Below are 21,444 nucleotides of genomic sequence, written 5' to 3' on the forward strand. Positions count from 1 at the left end.
GCAAACAAAAAACACACTATGATAATGTATGCATTGTCCTTGAAACGGATTGGTCCACACCAAGGACGGATTTCTTTTTAGCCTCGACCCAATTGGTGCTCGACCAGAGGGACGCCTTTTGCATTTTGACTGCAAGCATTGCGGTTAATGCAGACATGAATCCTCATAAAAAGGTTTCAGTTTTGTTGCCAGAAAAAAAAGGGGAAAAACCCTTTTATTATATTTTGGTACTGGCAAAGGAGGTCTAATGATGTATTTCAACTTTTAATTCATCATTCATTTGATACTGAGGTGGCAACTGGTGGTGAGATTTTAAGGGTGCTTGAAATTGGAATTGAAGGTGGGGTAACGAGGGGTGTAGGGGAATTTGTGGGACTAACTTCCTCCAACATCGTCATTGTGAAGACAAACGATGATGACATTGACTCATCTCCATTGGAAACTTTCAGTCAGGCATAGCAATTCCACATTCATATGGCAGAAGCTAGTTTCTCCATAGGACAGCCACTCTTTGACTTCCTGCAGAGTGGTGGTACACATTTTATTGCTGTCAGAGAGAGATAATCACAGTGATTCACATCGTTATTTTCATCATCAGCCTTGTTATCATTGACATAATGCATTGTATTGATCCCAGATGCACAATTACGAGTATCAATATAATTGGTATGCATAATTACCAACATCATCATCATAGCTATTACTAACCTTGGTATAATTCATATGGCATTATCTCAGGAATATGAAAGGTCACACACCATGTGAGTTTGTGAAACTTTTGGTTTGTAGAATAAATATATATGTTTTATGTTATGCATGCCTATGTTATGAGCCGTAACCTGCTCTATTTAAAGTTGGGAACGTTCTGTAATGCACAAACCCTCGGATCTATGCATATATATTACACTGTGGCACTCTTAACATTGCTGGTCAGTGTTCATGTAGAATAACCAATCGTATTTCTGATGATTGTAATTTTTTCGTAGATATTTACGTTTCTTAATACGATCATGGTTTATTATTAGAGTAGTGTTTACTGTGTAACACGTGCATTTTAGGTTTCCTCTGAAATACGGGACGTGTGTCATGTACAATATTTTCTTTCCTATTCATAGTTTCAACGTTGCAATGCTCTTGAAAACTTGGTGCGTGATTTTAATTTGATTGCAATTTATGAAATTCGCCGAACGACATCCGCTGAGCGTTTCCTTTGCTGTTTAAATCTCGTTGCAGGCACTGTTTGTCTTCATGGCGCTCTCCTTTTCCCGGGATGAGATCCTGTGGCTGCTGCGGCATGCGGAGAATTTGCCAAAGACAAAAAACATCGAGGACTACGTGGACAAGCGAGTAGTTTTTTTTTTATTTGACACCCGTTTCACGTTTTACATTTGCACGCACAGCCCGCTGTGTCAATCCTCCGCTGGATGAGGGCCTCCTCCCCAATGCCTCACGGGCCGTGAGCGATGTTTGACTATACGTCACCACTCTGGTCAGTTCGGATTGGTGAAGGTGAGAGTGAGGAGTGCAGCACAACAACAATGGATTTTGCTGGACTGTCCCCCACTGCCTACAACACCTGCTAGGCCAGTCTTGTTGAACGTGAAAGTTGCCCATACAAGCACTGCCTAGACTCGAGCCAAAAGCTTAGCTTTTGAGCTCTGATAAGATCAGACACATTGTGGGTGAGTTTGTCATACACAAGGCTATGTTTTGCCAATCAGTGTTTAACACCAGATATCCTGATGATTGAATTCCTCATTGCCTTGTCACCTGTCTGACATTTATCTACTTCGGTCTTCTTTTAAAAGCCATGAAATTATTTGTACTCGTTGCATGCAATGAGTTCACGTCGTTGTTGTCCCCCACCCCACACGGTCACTAGAATCTCTACAATTCACAACAATGGTAACGGAGAATCGAAACTCGAATAAATTGTGCACGTTTTGGGGAGGGAGAAGCCGAGTCGTTGCACGGCATCGTTACGCGCCGAGGTGCACAGCAAATAAGCACGGAGTTCTGTTTCAGGTCACCAGGAGGTGCTCTTCTACTCTGTTAGCCGTGTGTTTTCTCAGATGCTGACAATGGCTCGGGATTGCTAAAATACATCCACCAAATTTCATCAAATGCTTCCCGCGTTTTCCACTCCCTGGTATAATCCCTTGTGGTATCCACCAGCGGCGTTCAGCTATTAGTCATGTCATTGCTCGCTGCGTTTATGAATCAATCATAGCTCAAGGTTTATGTTTTAGAGAAATTAACTGCACTGCAAGTTTCGCCTTTGGATTGGGCCATTTCATAATTGTTGCTGTTGATATATTTGCCTTGTGATTGTAGATCCACATTACAATCGTAATTTTTTTTGGAACTTATATTCGTAAACTATATTTTCTAATTTTTTCGACAACTATTCCCCAGCAGCCGACATTATCTCTTTGTCTGCCCTCACGTACATCTCTTATTCTGCTTGTATGTATGTATGTCCACTTGTCCTGTTGTCCATGTATTCAACTGTCCCCTCTATTTTTGTGCCCATCTCCCCTGGCTCCACAACCTCTCCAGGCACCAGGCAGAGCTTATGTTCTACATGGAGGAGCTCCGTGCTCTGGTGAGGAAGTACGCCCAGGTGATTCAGCGCTACCACTTGCAGTACCTGGCCGGCTTTGATGCCGTGGTACTCAACGAGCTCGTGCAGGTATGCGGCACCGTTTGCCAAACACCACTGCGCCCGCCCACTACACACTGTGCCCCCGCTATTATGCTCAAATGCTGAGGTTTCCCGACCAGAGCCCACCTTCACACGTGTTTATGTTCTTTCATGCCTAATTAGCAAGACTAATGGGGGACCTTGGCTCCTTCCAACCAGTGCCAGCCCAGGGAGCAGTTCTTTACCCAGGGGGTGGGGGTAGATGGTTCTGCATCCCCACACAATTCATCAGCCATCAGGATCAATGAGCCATGATGAAACAAGGGTCGTGATGATCCAAGGGCCTTGATGATCCATGGCTCTGGCCCTTCTCAGTCCATCTTCCTACCTCCTGCTCCCCACACAGCCAGAGGGTAGCGGTCGGAGAGTATTGTTTAAGTAAGGGTAGTGGCTCTATCTGAAGACAACTTGCTTGTGACCGCCACACTTTAGATATCCCATGTCAACTTATGATACGTTCCCATGACCGCTGGCGACTTAGCTTCATGGCACGAATAGAGTCCGGGGCTGTTCCAGCACGGCTCATTTATTTTCCTCACGCTTTCATGAGCCACGTGGCTCCGTGGGATTGGACCTTCATGCTCCCCCCGCCTTTTCTATTACCTCCACAACCATAGTAGGAAAGTGATTATATTTTATATAACATAATTAATGTATGATGGGATGGGGCTATTCTGTTACTTTTATAATTGTTCCACCGAGTTTATAAAAAATAAAAACCCCCACAGCTCTGAAGCTGAACGACACAATGAATCCACCGAATAATAATGCCGTTTCCACGTATGCTCCGTGATGTCATGGCTGCTTCCAATGGTGGCTTGGGTACAAGCCTTAAAGGGAGCCACGGGGCCCCCCGATAACTGGCTCATTGGGTGCTGTGTCAGCTCGGTGAGGCTGCGTGGGAATCTGGGCCAAACCCACTCGCCCAGTTTGCAGACCGACCTGGCTTGGCTCCAAGTGGTCGTGGGAACGTGGCATTATGAGTCCATTGAGCTGGGCTGGCCCCCCTGTTTCCACCGTGGGGCTATCAGACCAGAGTTGCTCTGAACAAAAAAAAATCTGCACGTGGAAATGGAAGCTTATATCTTCATCAGCCCCCCCACCCACCCACCCCTGACCACCTCTGGCAACGTGTATCCCCAAACCCCATATGGCCCCACGCTGTCGTCACTGCACAAACACTCAGTGGCCACGCAGATAGTGGGAGATAAATGTGTGAGAAAAATCATTAAACATTTGTACGACCTGTGTGTAATTCACTTTGCGAAGAGCAGAGGAAGAAAAGGGAAGAAGGGCAAATGTGCTTCAATGGCATTGCCCTCGCTTGAGGGAAATGTTCTGTTTATAAACATGACTTCATAATGCGTTATTTTTACGCCTAGAAAGTTAGATAAGAACGAGAGTTGTCAGCTGTAGACAAAGAAGTCGGGAGGGTCGGCAACTGAGTCAAACATGTTGTTGTAGCGAGTTGGTTGAAACCGATGACGGAGGTTGACGCATTTACCATGTGATCAGGTCATTTTTTACTTTTGCTCTTTGGAGAGTAAGGCAAGCAGATCAGCATCAGGTGCACGCAAGCAGCAATGAAGTTGAAAAAATGTCACTCGCCAAGAACAACGCGGTGGCAGGCGTTTTTTTGTCAAAGAGCAGATGCGGTCGTTGAACTTTCTTGACCCAGAATACGCTCTCTTAAAGAGTCGATGAAGAAGGTAAAAAAATAATGAAGGGGAGAAATGGAGAGCGCAACAAAGAAAACACTGTTGACTTCTTCGCACCTGAAATGTCAAAAAGGAAAGAGTTCCTCGTCGCCGTTGTTGCCACCAGGTTGACAAGTCACGCACTCCTCCGCTTCGGTTGGCGTGACCGAGTGGGGCGCGACGGCCGCGGGAGAGAGACGCTCGCGGCCGGCTGCCCGCCGTTAAGCGCGGGCGGGCGGGCGGGAAGTGGTGGCGCTGGGCCCAAGCAGAGCAAAGCAAATGCTTCGAGTCCCAAAGCAGTTCAAGGGGACCGGGATTCATGACAAGCAGGGTGCATCAAAACGTCAGCTCGAATTAAAATCGTAATAAACATAGCAATGTACTTTGTACGTTTTAATCCGTAATCTGATTCGCGTAAAACGTCAACATCTCTCTCTTGTCTGCAGCTCTCATCTATCATCTTGCCACATCTCTGTGTGTATCTGCACTCCTCTTATCTCGCTACATCTATATTTCTTCTGTCATCTCTCAAGGATTTTATAATTGAAAGGTGGGGCTCCAAAAATTGTTTCTGCTTAGGGACGCCACTGGGATAGCATCCACCGCTGCAGGCATTGGATCCTTGGTCTCAGTCCCAGGGCGTTTGTTTTGCAGTTTGGGTTATGTCCAGTGCAGAAAGAGTGAGCTGTGTAGCAATGGGTGGGAGGAAATCTATCCTAGCAATGCAGGGCAGGGGATCCTTATAAAGCCAAATGTCACAAATGGTGCTCTGGTGGATTTGGGATTTTCATAAAAATCATTATCACACCTTAAGACAAAGTTTTTTATTTTTAAATAGCTTTGCAAAACATCTCCATATAAATGCGTGACTGAGTTAATTTATATAGACTTGCGCCAACTTTGACAGCATATAGTTTGCACAGGGGTGAGAACCCACAGTGGAAAACTCTTTGTGTTTGAACGCTAATAAAGTCTGCAAAGATGGAACGTTTCAGCACTGCAGGTGTTCTGGAAGTGTAATAGCCAAACATAGCAAAGGGTGCTCAGTTGTACTTTCCTCATGCGCTTCACCACGAGAGAAAGTAATGCGCCAATGGGACAGAATCTCCTGTAATATGCGCCTTGCCAACATAACAATTCCCAACCGTATCGCGGATAAAACACTTGGTCACAAGAGACAAATACATTCTGTAAGTGGATGCATTTTTAAAACAAAGAGATGGTGCCAGATACTGTGTGTGACTTCTGCTGCACTATCGCAGAGTTGACTTTGAGCATCTGCACTGGCAGTGAATACAAACGGAACACACATCCCACTCGATGTTGAAATATGAATAAGTTTCCACCGCGAGTTCCCACCACCCACTAAACTGTCTGCCTTAAAGGATTGCTTCGCTTGCCCGATTTCAGTATGATGCACATGTTGGTCACACGCAGCCAGCAAACCACTGTCCACGCTCGCATTTTTTTGTGGCCCACCGTGCACCAATAACATACATGTTTCTTTTAACGTGTGATGTCAGTACATTAATTACCAGCAGTCAGCAGATTTAGTCAATGGTCAGCTGTGTTGCTAAGTTTTGAATGAATTCTACTTGCTGTAATTGTGCAGTGGTCTTAAAAAAATTTTAAAGGTGTTTTTTTGTGAAAGAATTGTCATATCTGCGATCGTTCTACGAACTACTCTACGTTCTTGTGGGACCAACGTTGATCCGCGGACCCTAGGTTTTGGAGCCACTGATCGAGAGCATTCCTCACTGGTCTTTGTTGCTATCACGGAGGTTGTCGGTCGTCAATTTGGAGTGAAGTCATCACTAAGGGTCCGTAACAATGACAATGAAACACACATGGTGCTTCATTCCCATGTTGACAATTGGTAATTTTAATCGAAATGGGACTGATACCAACAAGGCTGGGTAAATATGACTTGGTCAGTACAAGAAGTGTCCGCGTATTCAGTTATACATTATAAGACAAGCAGCATCTTGAAATAAATAACTTGATACATTTCATGTAATAGTGGATACTTACGTGAACGCTGTTAACTGGTTCTCTGCAAATGCAACGGTTTGAAAAGTCACCCAAACCCCTCCCACCTTGGTGTGTAAATTGTTTTTGCATGTGCTTCACTACAGAAAAAATATGATTTAGAATAAAAATAATAATCTCATAACCTATTTATTGGCCCTGACATCTCTTGAAATGTGTAAATTGAAATGTGACATTGTTGTATAAAGGGTATAAAGCAATTTGATAATTATATCGGCAGCTGGATTTTTATTTAACGTTTTCTATTTTTATTTTAGCAGTTAAAGCCCACTGAGCTACATCGCTCTTTTTCAGAAGCGATTTGGCCACAAATTATAGATCAACAAATTGGCTTATCATGTGGAAATGTATAGCAGCCAAATACTCGCAACGAATGTTTATAAACGTGGAGGGGAAAAACTGGAGGACCCGGACAAAAATACACTGGACCACGGGGAGAACACGCATATTCCAAATATAGAGGCGCTAGGGTTGGGTTTGAACCCACGACCTCCTGTATACCAGGCAAGGTAGTCAACATCTCGCCACCGTAACTAATAAAATCATCGCGGTAACCTAGATCACAATAAAATAGCTTGTAATTTTTTTCCTTTTCCAGAAGTTAGTGTTGTGAGATTATCACGCAGAACGTATTTACTAATTGCGTGATTCTGCACCAAGCTAGGCAGCAGCGTCATCATGTGCAGAATGTGGTGGACGGCCTCATCTGTCTTGCACCACAGCTACAATCTACTTACTTCCTCATCAGATTTGTTTTAAATGAAACCCCAGTTGTGGGCAAACATGTTTCAGCTTTGATCAGCACATTTATCCAAATTGCATCGTCATTAAAGTAACGAGTTCTTCTTTAAGTGTGAAGACATTCTATTACACATCACAGAGAGAGCGTCAGCAATATTTCCAGTTCATACAAAATGTATAGTGTTTTATTGAAACGGTGAACCATAGCTGCATTTAGTAATAATAGGATTGGCAGTTTATTTTTTTATCAGTTTGCATTTTAATTAGCATCATTCAATGTCTTGGGGATAAGAACAATGGTTACATGCTGGGCTTATATAACATGGATTTATTGAGCTGTGCTTATAAAAGTATACATTTTAAATAAAAATAGTGCATAAATGAATGTGTTCAATACTAAGTTATGGACACAAATTTGCACAGCAGGCAATTGTGTGTTTCACCAGACGGGTGAACTTACCTCGCTTACGACTGAGTGTTTTAATCTTTAAACAGTCGTAATGCATCTGACTAACGTGACGACGCTCTTGTGAAACGTTTGTTTCAGAACTTGTCGGTGTGCCCCGAAGATGAGTCTGTCATCATGTCATCATTTGTCAGCACCATGACGTCACTCAATGTCAGACAAGGTATGGCCCTCGGTGCTGACATGCATTTTGTGCAAATGTCTCTGTGTCGCAGACTAAGGGCTACATTTTACAATCACGTATTTTACAGAAGAAAAAAAATAGGGATTGAGTTCTGTTGAAATATTTCCCTGTGCAATTACATTTTTATTCAGAATGTTTATAAAAGTGCAATGATATGAACCATTTCTCTTGGCAGTGGACCAGGGAGAGCCCTTTGATTTCAGAGGATTGAGGCTGGATTGGTTCAGACTTCAGGTGAGTTCAGGATGTGGGGCACTCATCAGAAAGAGGAGCATCAGCCATCAAACCCATAATAAATTTTAGGTTATGTTATTAGTCTGTATTTTTACATATGCTAATTGGTAATCAGATGCAGAGATATTTTTTTAAATGATCGTACGCACTTAGTTTTGTATGCCATGCATGTAGCATTCACGCTTCGGCTGAAAAAGGCCTGCCTCTTTTAGAAGAGCCTTTAAGAGGCTCACAGCTGACCTGACAGTCGAGCCGCTTAGCTTCACACTCCCTTCGCCCCCTGTGGACGAAGGCCATGAACAACTGCATGAGAAAGCGGATAGCTCTTGCATGCATGGAGACTCGAGGACACCCCACGGTGTGTGGATGTGGTGAACAACTTCACACGATGGGACATCGAATGAAAAGCTTTTTGCTCAGACCCAAGAAACATCTCCGACGTTCTCTCTGCCACTCCTGAAGCTGTTGACCAGATTCCAGACTCCCACCCCCCTGCCCCCTCCTCCCTCCCTCCCTCCCATCATCAAATGACGACATGCCCAGAGAAGTCTTGACCCATCCTCATGTGCTGGACATGTGCATTGGAACAATCGGAGAGCGAGTGCCCGCACATTACTCTGCCACTGGCACCCTGCCACTTATCGTTATGTAAAGCAACAAAAAATGGCAAGACCTATGCACTAAATATGACTCTAAAGTCGCGCAAGTTAAATATAGAGTACACTGCACAGAGGGCAAGTAAATCGGTAAACTTTGTAACAGAAACGTTTTAATTTAGTGGCATTATTTGCGCATAGCATCCCATACTTTTTGAACCATTTTCAACTTATGCTGCCCTAAGTCAGGCAGTCTGATTGCAACGAGTGTCCAGAAAAAAACCATGCACGTGCACACATTTGGCAGTGCCTGGCGTCATGGCCGTACACTTACAAGCCGGTGTAATGTTCATTTGAAATTAAATGCTGTCAGTGTAATTATTGGGACATTTGCAGCGCGAAGCCACTTGCACATAACCACTTCTGATCACTCGCTTGTTGGACAAATTGTGTGGCTTGGGGAAAAACACACCCGCATTGCACGCACTGTAATAGTGAACACGGTTGCATTTGTTGACTTCCTGCGGTGCTCGTGCCGGAGCGTTCATGCTGCGAACTGTTGGCAAAAACAGCCATGAATTTAAATGGAAAAAACTGCATGCAGAGGGGCGCATAGTGTGTTCCCTGTTGTGTGATGTGCAGGGACTGTACGTTAGCTTAAGATGTAAACAAGGAAAACACTCCTTGTGCACAATAATGTCAACCTTACAACCATTTGTCAATCTGCTGCTGGATGAAGCCCACCCCTCCCCCCCCCCCATGCTGTGCAAGTTACGGAGATTCATTGACGACAATCGTCAGTGAAGTGCCAGACCTGTTGAGAAATCACTCACCGTCGATTGTAGCTGTTGCAGGGATTTCTGTGGGAGATTCTCCATATCTGCGGTTACATTTTTTGTCACGTAGTACACCGTCATGCTTTTATTCCCTTTACCAGGCCTACACCAGCGTCGCCAAGGCAAGTCTGCAGCTCAAGGACCATAAGGATCTTGGCAAGCTTATGAACACCATTGCCTTCCACACAAAGATGGTGGACTCACTCAATGACCTGATGGTGGAGACGTCAGACCTGTCCAATTTCTGGTAAGGGAGTGGGAGGGGGGGAAGTGGTGTATCAGAAGAAAGTTGGGAGCAGTGAAGTAGACACTTCAACAAAGGGGCTGAGTGTTTGGGTTGCGATGCAGCGTGGTCTGTAAGTGCAGGAAATGCAAGGAGAATAATAACGGTGGCTGACGATTGAGCTAAATCTGGACAACATTGTTGCCCTGTTCTCATTTACCTTCCTTTCAGCTTGGATATCTCAATCTTGTTGACCTCTGGTGCAGTTCTGTTTGTTTGTTTTGTCAGTTATCAATGTTAGTGGTATCCTAAAGCATGTTTACATAAGATTCTTCAGATCAGTTTGGCAGTGTGAATTGAAGTTGAAGGTAATGAAAGCAGATGTGTAATTTACAGTAGGTATGTTTAAAAAAAAACTATAAGCAAACAAACAAAACATATCTCAAATCACCATTTTCAAGTGAATCTGTTCGATCAAAAGTTAGGCTAACTGCTATATTTCTCCACAAATCTGGCTGTAAATGTCGTGCTGTACTAGTAACGAATTGGCATGTTCTGTTTACGTGACAACCCTTACTAATTGGCTGTGCCGGGTGGTGGCGGGTTTAAAGACACATTTATATTGACGCAATCTAACCCCCCCCCAAAAAAAACCTGTATTATCGATGCTATACAGTGTTAGAACCCTTCATTTAAGTGGCTTCGTAGTTATTGTTTTACTCCAAAAGTATTTAAGGATACAGAGACTCCACAAAGAATTTCCGCTTATAAAATGCACATTAAAAAACATGTTGAAAACATTATTTTTTTTTGCAACAGCTCAAATTTTAAGGGTTCAGTCACTGGAAAATTGTCCCTCGCAATTCCAATAAATGTTTTAACATACATTACGCTGGTGAACTTGTCCCTGCAATCAAGCTAGCCTGAGGGGTATTGGTATCACGGCTGCCCGTTGGACAGTGGCAGGGTGGCATTTTTCCAATAATGCAACTGTGTTTTGTACCCAGCTCAGACCTCACGGTTTTGCACTCTCGTGTTTACATTCTGTGTAACTCCCAAGTTGGTGTTAATGAGCACCCATGGCAAGAGCATACGAAAGCTGATCCAGCCAGCTGTAACATACAAAAGAGCCGATTGGATTTGACAGTTAAATTGAGCAGCAGGCTAAGGTTGGGTGCTAATAATTTGAAAATTGCCTGTAGAAGGTAGAGCTATTTCCCCCAGCCCCCCCCCCCCTTGGCTTAAGCAGTAATGAAACAGAGCAGACCTTTGTTACAGTAAAGAAAACTTTATCCAGAGCAATGCCATAAATTAGTTGTGGCTGATTTGCCTGAGGTCTAACGTAACACTTTTTGGTAAGGGTTTGAATGACATGGCATTTAATCAGATCAAGTCGTCAAGCCCTGTACGGCCGGATAGGTTTTTTTGTTGTTGCTCTGGGACAAATGTAACACAAACCAGTCATACGACATTTACCTATAAAGGCTATAATGCCTACAGCCTCTATACATTAAACAGTCCCGCTCCACACTGTTTGGATTTTCAGAGAATATTAATGTGAAGAAACCTTGTATTTGATCCAATAGTTTAAATAATTGTAATCACCACCGTGGTTTTTGCCTAAACGTCATAATTGGGCCTATTGCACAATTCTAATTACGACAGTTCAAATTCTCTCATAACTTGGTTGTATTTTTGTTAATGAAGAAATTGATAAACTCTGAAAAATGTTTACACTATGAGATCTCTTTTACCAGTGGCAAAATATAATGGTAGGTTTTTACCCTTTTAACTGGTACAAAACTGACACCATTATTCAAGGCATCATGTTTGCAAAGACCACAACACAAGTAGTCAATAAAGCAAACAAAAATAAGCAACTCTGATAAGGATAATAATATGCACTGTCCTTGAAGTTGATTGGCCCACACCCGAGACGGCTTTCTTTAGAGCCTAGTCCCCATTGGTGTAGGGCCAGATGACACCAGAAGGCGTACAACTCAAAAACAGTGCAATACCAGAGTATTGAGAGTTCTGGGTAAACATTTACACTATGAGATCTCTTCTATTTTTGTTTGCTTTATTGACTACTTGTGTTGTGGTCTTTGCAAACATGATGCCTTGAATAAAGGTGTCCGTTTTGTACCAGTTAAAAGGGTAAAAACCTACCATTATATTTTGCCACTGGTAAAAGAGATCTCATAGTGTAAATGTTTACCCAGAACTCTCAATACTCTGGTATTGCACTGTTTTTGAGTTGTACGCCTTCTGGTGTCATCTGGCCCTACACCAATGGGGACTAGGCTCTAAAGAAAGCCGTCTCGGGTGTGGGCCAATCAACTTCAAGGACAGTGCATATTATTATCCTTATCAGAGTTGCTTATTTTTGTTTGCTTTATTGACTACTTGTGTTGTGGTCTTTGCAAACATGATGCCTTGAATAAAGGTGTCAGTTTTGTACCAGTTAAAAGGGTAAAAACCTACCATTATATTTTGCCACTGGTAAAAGAGATCTCATAGTGTAAATGTTTACCCCGAACTCTCAATACTCTGGTATTGCACTGTTTTTGAGTTGTACGCCTTCTGGTGTCATCTGGCCCTACACCAATGGGGACTAGGCTCTAAAGAAAGCTGTCTCGGGTGTGGGCCAATCAACTTCAAGGACAGTGCATATTATTATCCTTATCAGAGTTGCTTATTTTTGTTTGCTTTATTGACTACTTGTGTTGTGGTCTTTGCAAACATGATGCCTTGAATAAAGGTGTTAGTTTTGTACCAGTTAAAAGGGTAAAAACCTACCATCTGAAAAATGTGTCCCTATCAAAGTGTGACAAAGGATGGATACCTAAAGGGTTTGTGTATGGAGTTGCTGCGAAGGCAATCTAATACAATTTCTTGTTTCTAAAACCAGGGGTGCAGAAACAATTCCCCATTCTGAGTTTTTAAAACGGTCTAGAAAAAAATGCTGCTTTGCCAGTTGTCATAAAAAAATTGTCTGAAATAACTTTTTAGTTTCTAATCCCCAAAGCCTTTCTCTGTGGCCGACATGTAATGTAAAGTGGCTATCGACATAAGGAACTATAGTACGGACGGTGTGAATGTTTTAATTGTGTGTGTGTGTGTGTCTGCATCCACGGGTGGGGATCGTATAGGTTTGTGCTGGGACACAGTTGTACATGACTACATCAGGTCGAATCGCCCTCTTAGACACATGTAGTAGGTAGGGGGGGGGGGTGTTCTACGTGTACTCTGCCTGTAAAGCGGTGAACAGTTAAGCAATACACTTCGAGAGTACAGCTGATGTTCAGACACACAGATTAACATTCTGGGAGGCCTTTTTTCGCACTTTTGAAAGTGTTTTACCTTTTTTATACTACGTCTTGGGTGTTTCGTTTTAAATGAAGTTATCAAAAGTATGCTTTTTAAAGGTGTTTGTTACATTTGTGCTAAAGCCACTCTTCTTGTGGATTGTGCTTTTGAGGGCTGGTGCCATACTAGTCTCATCACCTGACGAGTCTAAATAAAATTTGCTTAATGACCAAACACGGCTTGATTGAAATCTAGACAAGTATGAAAATGATCTGGTATCATGTTACCGGCTGATCGTTTTCACTTATCTTTAGGTGCACGAGCCATTATTACATGTCTGGAGGATAACTTTAATCTTGATTTGAAGCTCTAAGTCTATCACTACCTTGTGCTGTCGTGATATGTTTTCTAAAATAAATTTCTGCCACGTGTCAAGCTCAATGAACACTCCGTATGAAGTCCAAATATGATCTCGGAGTTGGGCACACATTTACTTCATGGGAAAAACATTCCAGGAAGTTACAAAATTAGCACTTTTTGAAATGTTGCTTTCAAGGGGTTACTTATTTCACATTTTCTCAGTCACAAATAAAAAGGATAAAAGCAAGAAAATGTGTTTTTCTCATAAGGCTTGGGAGCAGAAATGGGTGCAGTTGGGTTTGTTCACGTAGGAGTAGCCATTAAGACATGGCTACCAAAACAGAATTCATTGTACTTGAGTAAGAAAAAAAGACAACGAAAACAAAGGGCGGCCTTTAAATCTCTGAGAATATTTTTACGGAAAGTTTTGAGTCAAAAGAAATCCCACGAACTGCCGTTCACCGATGTTGAATGAAAATGGGAAAAAAATGAAAACAACAAACGCCCTTTAAATCTTTCAGAGAATGTGAACCGTAACATTTGAGAGAAGCCTAAAGAAATACCACGAATTTCCGCCGGTCGGTGCCGACCGGTGTAAAACGCAGGCGAACGATACCGGCTACGGATCTGGACTGATGCGCCTCGTGGGCCTCTGTCTCCCCGCCAGCTTTTACAACCGCCCCTTCGAGCGGATGTTCCAGCAGTGCCTGGAGATCCCATCCCAATCGCGTTTCTCCATCGCCTTCCCGTTGGCGTGCTCACACTTCATGAGCTGCACGCACGAGCTGTGCCCGGAGGAGGTAAGTGCGTCGTCGCTCAACATCACGCGCCGCCACCGATCACTCACTCGGCTCACGCAGGCATCTTGATACATCTTCATAAGAGATCCCACTGAGGGATGGTCATTCACTTTCGTTGAGATGGACTCGTATGACCTCCATAGGCTACTGTTGGATTTGTTTCTGTGGTAATAGCCGGCAAGGTGGCTCAGTGGTACGAGTGGCTGGCAATCGGAAAGTTGTGGCTTCAAATCCTAGTTGGGTGGTTGACTCAGCCCATCATCTCTCTGTGGTCCATGAAATGAGTTCCACTTTGTGGGCAAGTTAGCTGATAGGTATATGGATAGACTACAATGGGAATGTGGAATTTCCACCACTGGTTCAGGGCTAAAAATCAGAAGCAAAAATCATAAACATGAATGGAGAAAGTATCAGTGTTGTTGATGGCATAGATGTGTTAAAAACCAATGGTAATGAACTTCACCAAATTATTGAACATATTAATAGAAAAGGCAGCAAAGGAGGGCTCAAAATATATTTCATGAAATGATAGAATATATTTCTTGGGGGGGACACAACCGAAAAACCACCAGAAAGTATATTCCTAGGGCAGTTGATGCAGGTGAGAAGAGGTTGAAGTGCTTTAGGAAAACATAACTTAATAATAAAAAGCAGCATGCTAACCTGCCGAAATAATAATAATGTGTTCATCAGTGTAATTGATCTGATGTGACATGGAACTGAAACTTGGATATTCACAAAGAAAAGTGAACAAAAGTTTAAATGTGTGCAAGCACAGACAGGTGCATTCTTGAAATTACACGGAGGGAAAGGAAGGAGGAACACATGGACGAAAGAACATGCGCCAGTCAAGGACAAGTTATTGATTAAAGCGACATGTCCTGCTTAGGCAGGAATTCATGAATTCCGATTTTTTTTTTACATTAAAATGGCCATCACTTTTTTTGTGGATTGGAGAATAAAATATCGACATGACTTGAGCCCAAAGTGTCTCAACCAAGTAATGGAGTGCCACTCATCTCTGTTGCAATGCTCTGTTGAATGTCAGGGGTGGAAATGATACATTCCCAGTGTAGGAGCCAGTCTTCATAACTTCCCATGAAGTGCTATTATTTGTATCCACCTGGAGAGATGATAGGCAAAGTCATTTCCTGATTAGGATATTAACACCAAAAACTGTAATTGGCTTTGTGTTTATATTTGTAATGTGTTTTATGTTTTGCAATTTGAATGATGCAGCGACATCACATCGGAGACCGCAGCCTCTCCATCTGCAATGTGTTCCTGGAAGAGATGGCCAAGCAGGCGAGGAACCTCATCACGGACATCTGTGCTGAGCAGTGCGCCCTGAGCAACCAGGTCAGACATTTGTTACAATTCATCGACTAGTCTAAGCACCCGATAAGGCCCTCAAAGACTGCACTCGGAAACATTAGCGTTTACATTTCAAATGAGAACGGGGCCCTGCTCACCTCTGTTAGCAGCCCACATTCCTATCACTTGCCAGAATGGACAGTGTTTAAAAAGTGGTGAGATGTTTTGAAGCGAGTTACATGGCACCTAACTGGAATCGTTTTGATAATTGTTTTTTTACCCTTTTATCTGGCAACAAAACTGACACCTTTTTACGAGGAGTCATGTTTGCATAGACCACAATACCTGCAGTCATAATGCAAACAAAAAACACAACTCTGATAATGTGCACTGTCCTTGAAGTTGATTGGTCCACACCCGAGACAGCTTTCCTTAGAGCCTAATCTCACATGGTGTTGGACCAGATGAGGTTCCAATGGTGGAATCGTTTTGTTATAGTAGCGGATGCAAATGGGAACAGGGAAAGGGAATGGCAGGATGCATCTCTAACATGGGGGGGTGGGGGCGGTGTCATTGAGCATACATTCTGGTGCATTATATGTCTAACCCACCCTGGAGCAAGGCCCCCAGCTGCACTGCTTCTCAAGAATTACTGAGTGCTGGCCATGCGTTTTTGGCAATCGACAGACCAAGGCCTTGTAAGACAGCCCAGCCTTTCGAGGCCCAATTATAAACAGCATGTCACAGCAAGCTGTCGCTTATGGGTACCCCCAGAAAAAGTTCAGAAGGGGTTAGGAAGCTGGCTCACAGCACAGCCAGAGGCAATGGATGAAGCCCAGAAATATGGTCATGGATCAGGAGAGAAAATTGACCACAACTGATTGTCAATGGGCGTATTAGGAGTTTATTGTAGTGTGTTAAATGAAAATTCATTCAGTTGAGATTCAAACAAAATTATTACATGTAGTAAGTTGGCTTTATAGACAGCAAAGCAAGCCAGTATTTTACAAGCATTGGATCTAAACTATTGCTTGGCAAAATGTAATATTTCAGGGCAATTGAATTGTAGACATGTCAATACTGTGTCCAAAAACCGAACTTATGGGAAAGGTTTCACCACACCAAGAGAAACGTAAGAGTTATTTCACATCCAGTCATTCTTTTTTGTTGGCTTGTAACTTTTTTGTTTTGAGTAACATTGTTTGAATTTGTAAAAAAAAAAAACATGAATTGCAATGCACTCTTATAAAACAGCAGTGCTATAAATACACTGTGTGGATACACGCTCGGAGCAACCGCACTGTTCACGTTACGCCGATGATTTCTTGCAAGGCAAAGCACCACACGCGTGTCCTATCTCCGCATCTCTCTCCACTCACTTGGGCCTGCGGTATGCTGGATACTGTGAGTTTTGCGTACCCTAACCCTTGGAAGAGAAATAATTTAAATCCACGTATAAATAGCACAGACGCTGCTACGAACGATCTCGGGCAAATAATTTGAGAAATGTTCATTTTGCACACCCCAATTACGTTATTTAATTGCCTTAATAGCAGGTACGTTTTAAAAAATTACTTTACGGGAAACATTCTGTTATTTTTGCTGAAGCACAGCATCTTAAAAAAATATATATTTCAGGAACCAATTTTCATTTTTTGGTATTTCCTGACTGCTCCACTGTTATTTTGTATAGACGAGCTTCAGTATCTGTCCAACGAAATGCCAGTGACCGTGAATGTGGTCTGATGGGAACATGGAATAAATTTGCAATTATAATCCCTATGTTGGTCTCAAAAGTATGCTATTTTCTGTTCCAGATATATGAATTTAGCAAGTTGACATTTCAATGCATTTGGGAACATTTTTCGAGCACTTGCGATTTTAAAGGTTATGAACATTATTTACCTGGTGTCGATTGCTGTCGTTAACATCCAAATATCACTCCCCGAAACTGACGGCCATTGCTCTCGTCAGGTTCGCGAGATTACTTAAAGCAGATGTCAAGTGCAAGTTGGATTCAGTGACTGAATCTCACATATTCCACTGGGGTTTTTGTTTCTGGCAGTGGTTTTTTGCCGACATTCCTTGACCATGCACGCTTGTGAATATCTTCAATCAACCCCTTGATGAACTGGCTCTCCTTGTTCTCATTTGTTCCCCGTGTCTTCCGTCCATTGTACATCAGCTGCTGCCAAAGCATTCGGCCAAGACCATTAGCCAGGCTGTGACCAAGAAAGCCAAGAAGCAGGCGGCCAAGAAGAACGAGCCGGAGAAAGAGAAGCCAGGGGTGGAAAGCATGCGCAAGGACCGCCTCATCATCACCAGGTGAGAGTGCCCACCTAACGCCCTCACTGTCCTCTCGATGCCCGGTCGTCCCACTCTTCACAGAACCTGGGTCCCCACTCTCAACCATTGTGGTGATAGCCTCGGTGGATGTTGGACTGTTTGGGACCACTTGCAGCAGTCAAGATTAAATAAAATAAAAAAACAATGTTTTTGATGGGTTGAGTTAACATCCGACCTTCAGGTTGTCAGATGAGAACTCTGACCAGAGCACCACCCAGCTGGAGACTCCATCATTCGCCGCGATGAAAGTATCCCCGACGTTGGGTACTCGCAAAAGATGTCCATTCATTATCAGCTTTCTGTTTAATTATTAGATAAAAAAAAAACTATATTGAATCAGCCCTTTGTGATTTCATATGCATTCAACACAGCTTCATTATTATTATGGCATGATGTACTTTTACACACTAAGTTTTGAGTATGCTGAGAGGTTGCATTAATTTGCATTTGCGGCATTCCCCACTCTTTATGACCATTTTACAAATTACGTTTTTGTCACTTGACCGCAGCATGGACAAGCTGCACACAGCCTTGGCTGAGCTGTGCGTTGCCATCAACTACGTGCCGACCTTTCAGATATGGGAGCACACCTTCACGCCCAAGGAGTACCTCACCAGCCACTTGGAAGCCCGCTTCACCAAGTAAGGACAAGGCCTGCCTCTACACCCGTCAAATTGCGGCCTATGTGGCCTGTGTACTCAACGGTTTGTTTGTCCACTGCCTCGTGCTTCACGATGAACGAGCTTAAACGCTTTGTGCTCATTAACTTAGCTCACTAGGGGCACGTCCATGGTATTTCTTTAAGACGTAGATGCCACCGGTGGAGGAGAAATAGAGCAATAGACCACACATTTTCAGCATGCCCTTTGCTGGGGTGTCTCAATTCAAATGCGGCAGAAATATAACATGTGTATTTCCTTACACTTAACTTCACCTGTGTGCCCACAATTATTTCATTGGCAAAAAAGAAATATCTAAAGTCCTCAACAACAAGGAAAAAAACCTCCCGAAAGCGCTTGAAGGATCTGCAATTGTCAGAGGTAGTTCTGTGATATCCAGTTCCATTGGCCATTCTCTAACACGAGAGGGGTTGCACTGTTTTGCGAGAGATCTGAATGAATTGATTTGTCTCATCACATGATTTCAATAGCACAATTGCAATAAAATTGGGGGAATATTTTTTTTAAATGAATTGTAATATAAGTATTAAATTGTAGCATTGTGGTAAGTTGGGCTGGTATTGGTGACACATGCAGCTTATGTTGTGATTGTGCAGGACTGGGGAAGGCTACTTGTGTTATTGAGGCGAGACTCACCCAGTAGGACTCTCAGGTGGTCAGTATGTATCTAAGTAATCTCATTGTATATAACTTTTATATATATTTGTTCCCCAATGTAATTCAAATGTTCTATTGACATTATGCCGTGAGATGAAGAATCGATTTGGAAATCTCGGAGTTTTTGTGTGTGTAGTCATTGGTGACTGGGCTAAGACCATCAACTCACTGCACTTGAGAACCTGATTCAATCACAGACCGCTGCCTGGATTCAAACCCATGCTCTCAATGGTGCTGGCTCAACGCTCTGACCTCTGAGCCACTTCGCTAACTCCTATTGTCCGTTTTCGAGTTTTATTTCGTAACGTGCATTTTTTTTTTTTATGCATTGGTATCATCTTGTGTATCAGAATACTCAATAAGGTATTCGCCAAACACCCCATGATTGACCCTCCTTACACATGTTTGAGACTCGGTAAGGCTTTCCTAGATCGAGGACAAACATTGTTATTGTTTTTTTTTGTATTATTGCAGATCCATTGTGGGAATGACCATGTACAACCAGACAACACAGGACATTAACAAGCCCTCAGAGCTCCTGAACAGTGTCAAGGCCTACATGTCTGTGCTGCAGGGGCTAGAGGACTTTGTTCACATTGATATCACTCGGGTCTTCAACAATGTGCTCCTGCAGCAGACTCAGCCTATGGACAGCCACGGAGAGCCCACCATCACCTCTCTCTACAGCAACTGGTAGGTGCATAGGATGCTGCACATGCCCGCGAGAGAGGCTTTCTGCGGTTGGCCAATGGGTGCAGCTTTTTTCAAAGTGAATATAGTTTCAAAGCAAAACAAACGTACAGTTACATTGACTGTGTTTCCATGAGGAAATGGGAGAAACTACTCAACTAACTCAAATTAAAATTGCTTCATGTTTAGTTGGAAAAGCTGCGCATTTGGGAGTTGTTATGATTCGTTGTAAATCATCGCGCGTCACTTGCTTCTACCTCATTTGCTTTACCCTAAATTCGATTATTACAATTATTATAAAGGATGTTCATGTTCATCCTCATCATGAGGGTAGGTATGTTTATTTTAAACTTAAAGGGACTACCTTTCTTATGTGTTGCATCCATTTTATAAACAATATTGTGAATATCTTATTTATGTATGCTTGCACACTCGTACTTAGTGCCTATAGTTAGGAGGCATTACAATGTCGTATAGTTTTTACTCCAAAGATGCCATGTGCACCAACATTTTGTTTTGAACATAGTGAGATGGCAAAAAAGTTCAAGTATATATATATGCAAGTGTATGTATCCATCCCAATGACTATTTTATTTTTCACCATGTGCAGTGTTTATTTTTCCAACATTACAATTATTTTAGGTTAATTAACTAGATTTCATGCTAGATATGGGCGAGTTTGGATATGGCACGTGTTCACCTGACCCATCTTCCTTTCCAGCTAATATGAAGTACCACTTCATGGAAAGCCAACTGTGGCCACGTGATGGTTAGATTGTCCCCCACCATGGGAATGTGGAATTTCCTCTGCTGTCTAAGGGGCACAAGAAGAGATAACAGCTACCCTCATGCTCATTTGAGAACAGAGACACTTCGACTTTAATCTTTTTTTTCGCTGAAGATTTTTCGGAGGAAAAAAAAAACCACATGAAACATCCTAGACTGTAAATATCCCTTCTCCGCCCTGTCTTGGACATGTCTCACAGGTACCTGGAGGCCCTGCTGAGGCAGGCCAGCAACGGTCTCATCGCATTCTCGCCTTCAATGAAGTCGTTCATCAACCTGCCCTCTGAGAACCACGACCTGCCCTTCAATGCAGAAGAGTATACTGACATCACAGGTGAGCAGCGCCACAGTAGCGCCAGACGCTGAGTGAAATCACATGACGCGTTGTTTGCGTGTAGAAAAATAACGTTTGAGAACAATATTTTTCAAATGTATTGTGCGCTGCTTCCAGCTGACATATGTTCCGTCTGTGCCAATTGAACATTGAAAGGTTCATGGACACCCGCTGTATGAGCATTCAACAGATCCAATGTGCAATGCATTAACCATTGCACCAATGCTCGACTGAAGAAAGGGTATTAATACAAGTATAATGGCAATGAAGCCACGATTGGAGAATTGTTTTATAATTTCAGTTTTGAAAGCTTGCCTAGTGGTAATTGTGTAAAGTCGGAGAATGTTGCGTTGGCATTCACTGTACACTTACTCCAATGTAGCCAAAAGCAGCTGCATGACATACAGATCAACCGTTATGTGTTTCCATGTGGATAGT

General features: G+C 42.9%; 1 protein-coding gene across 2 annotated transcripts in view; it reads left to right on the forward strand.

The window, feature by feature from the left end:
• The window catches only part of LOC144728958 (nck-associated protein 1-like), a 130,501-nt gene that overhangs the window by 69,778 nt on the left and 39,279 nt on the right, over positions 1 to 21,444 (forward strand). For both annotated transcript variants that reach the window (XM_078608747.1, XM_078608757.1), the window contains exons 12-22: positions 1,234 to 1,343; positions 2,560 to 2,692; positions 7,739 to 7,820; positions 8,017 to 8,075; positions 9,609 to 9,754; positions 14,067 to 14,199; positions 15,439 to 15,558; positions 17,699 to 17,838; positions 18,369 to 18,500; positions 19,671 to 19,889; positions 20,873 to 21,006. In XM_078608747.1, coding sequence (XP_078464873.1) covers positions 1,234 to 1,343; positions 2,560 to 2,692; positions 7,739 to 7,820; positions 8,017 to 8,075; positions 9,609 to 9,754; positions 14,067 to 14,199; positions 15,439 to 15,558; positions 17,699 to 17,838; positions 18,369 to 18,500; positions 19,671 to 19,889; positions 20,873 to 21,006 — 1,408 coding nt within the window. The remainder of the gene's footprint in view (positions 1 to 1,233; positions 1,344 to 2,559; positions 2,693 to 7,738; positions 7,821 to 8,016; positions 8,076 to 9,608; positions 9,755 to 14,066; positions 14,200 to 15,438; positions 15,559 to 17,698; positions 17,839 to 18,368; positions 18,501 to 19,670; positions 19,890 to 20,872; positions 21,007 to 21,444) is intronic.

This window comes from Lampetra planeri, chromosome 2, assembly GCF_965212315.1.
Source record: "Lampetra planeri chromosome 2, kcLamPlan1.2.h2, whole genome shotgun sequence".
NCBI lineage: Eukaryota > Metazoa > Chordata > Hyperoartia > Petromyzontiformes > Petromyzontidae > Lampetra > Lampetra planeri.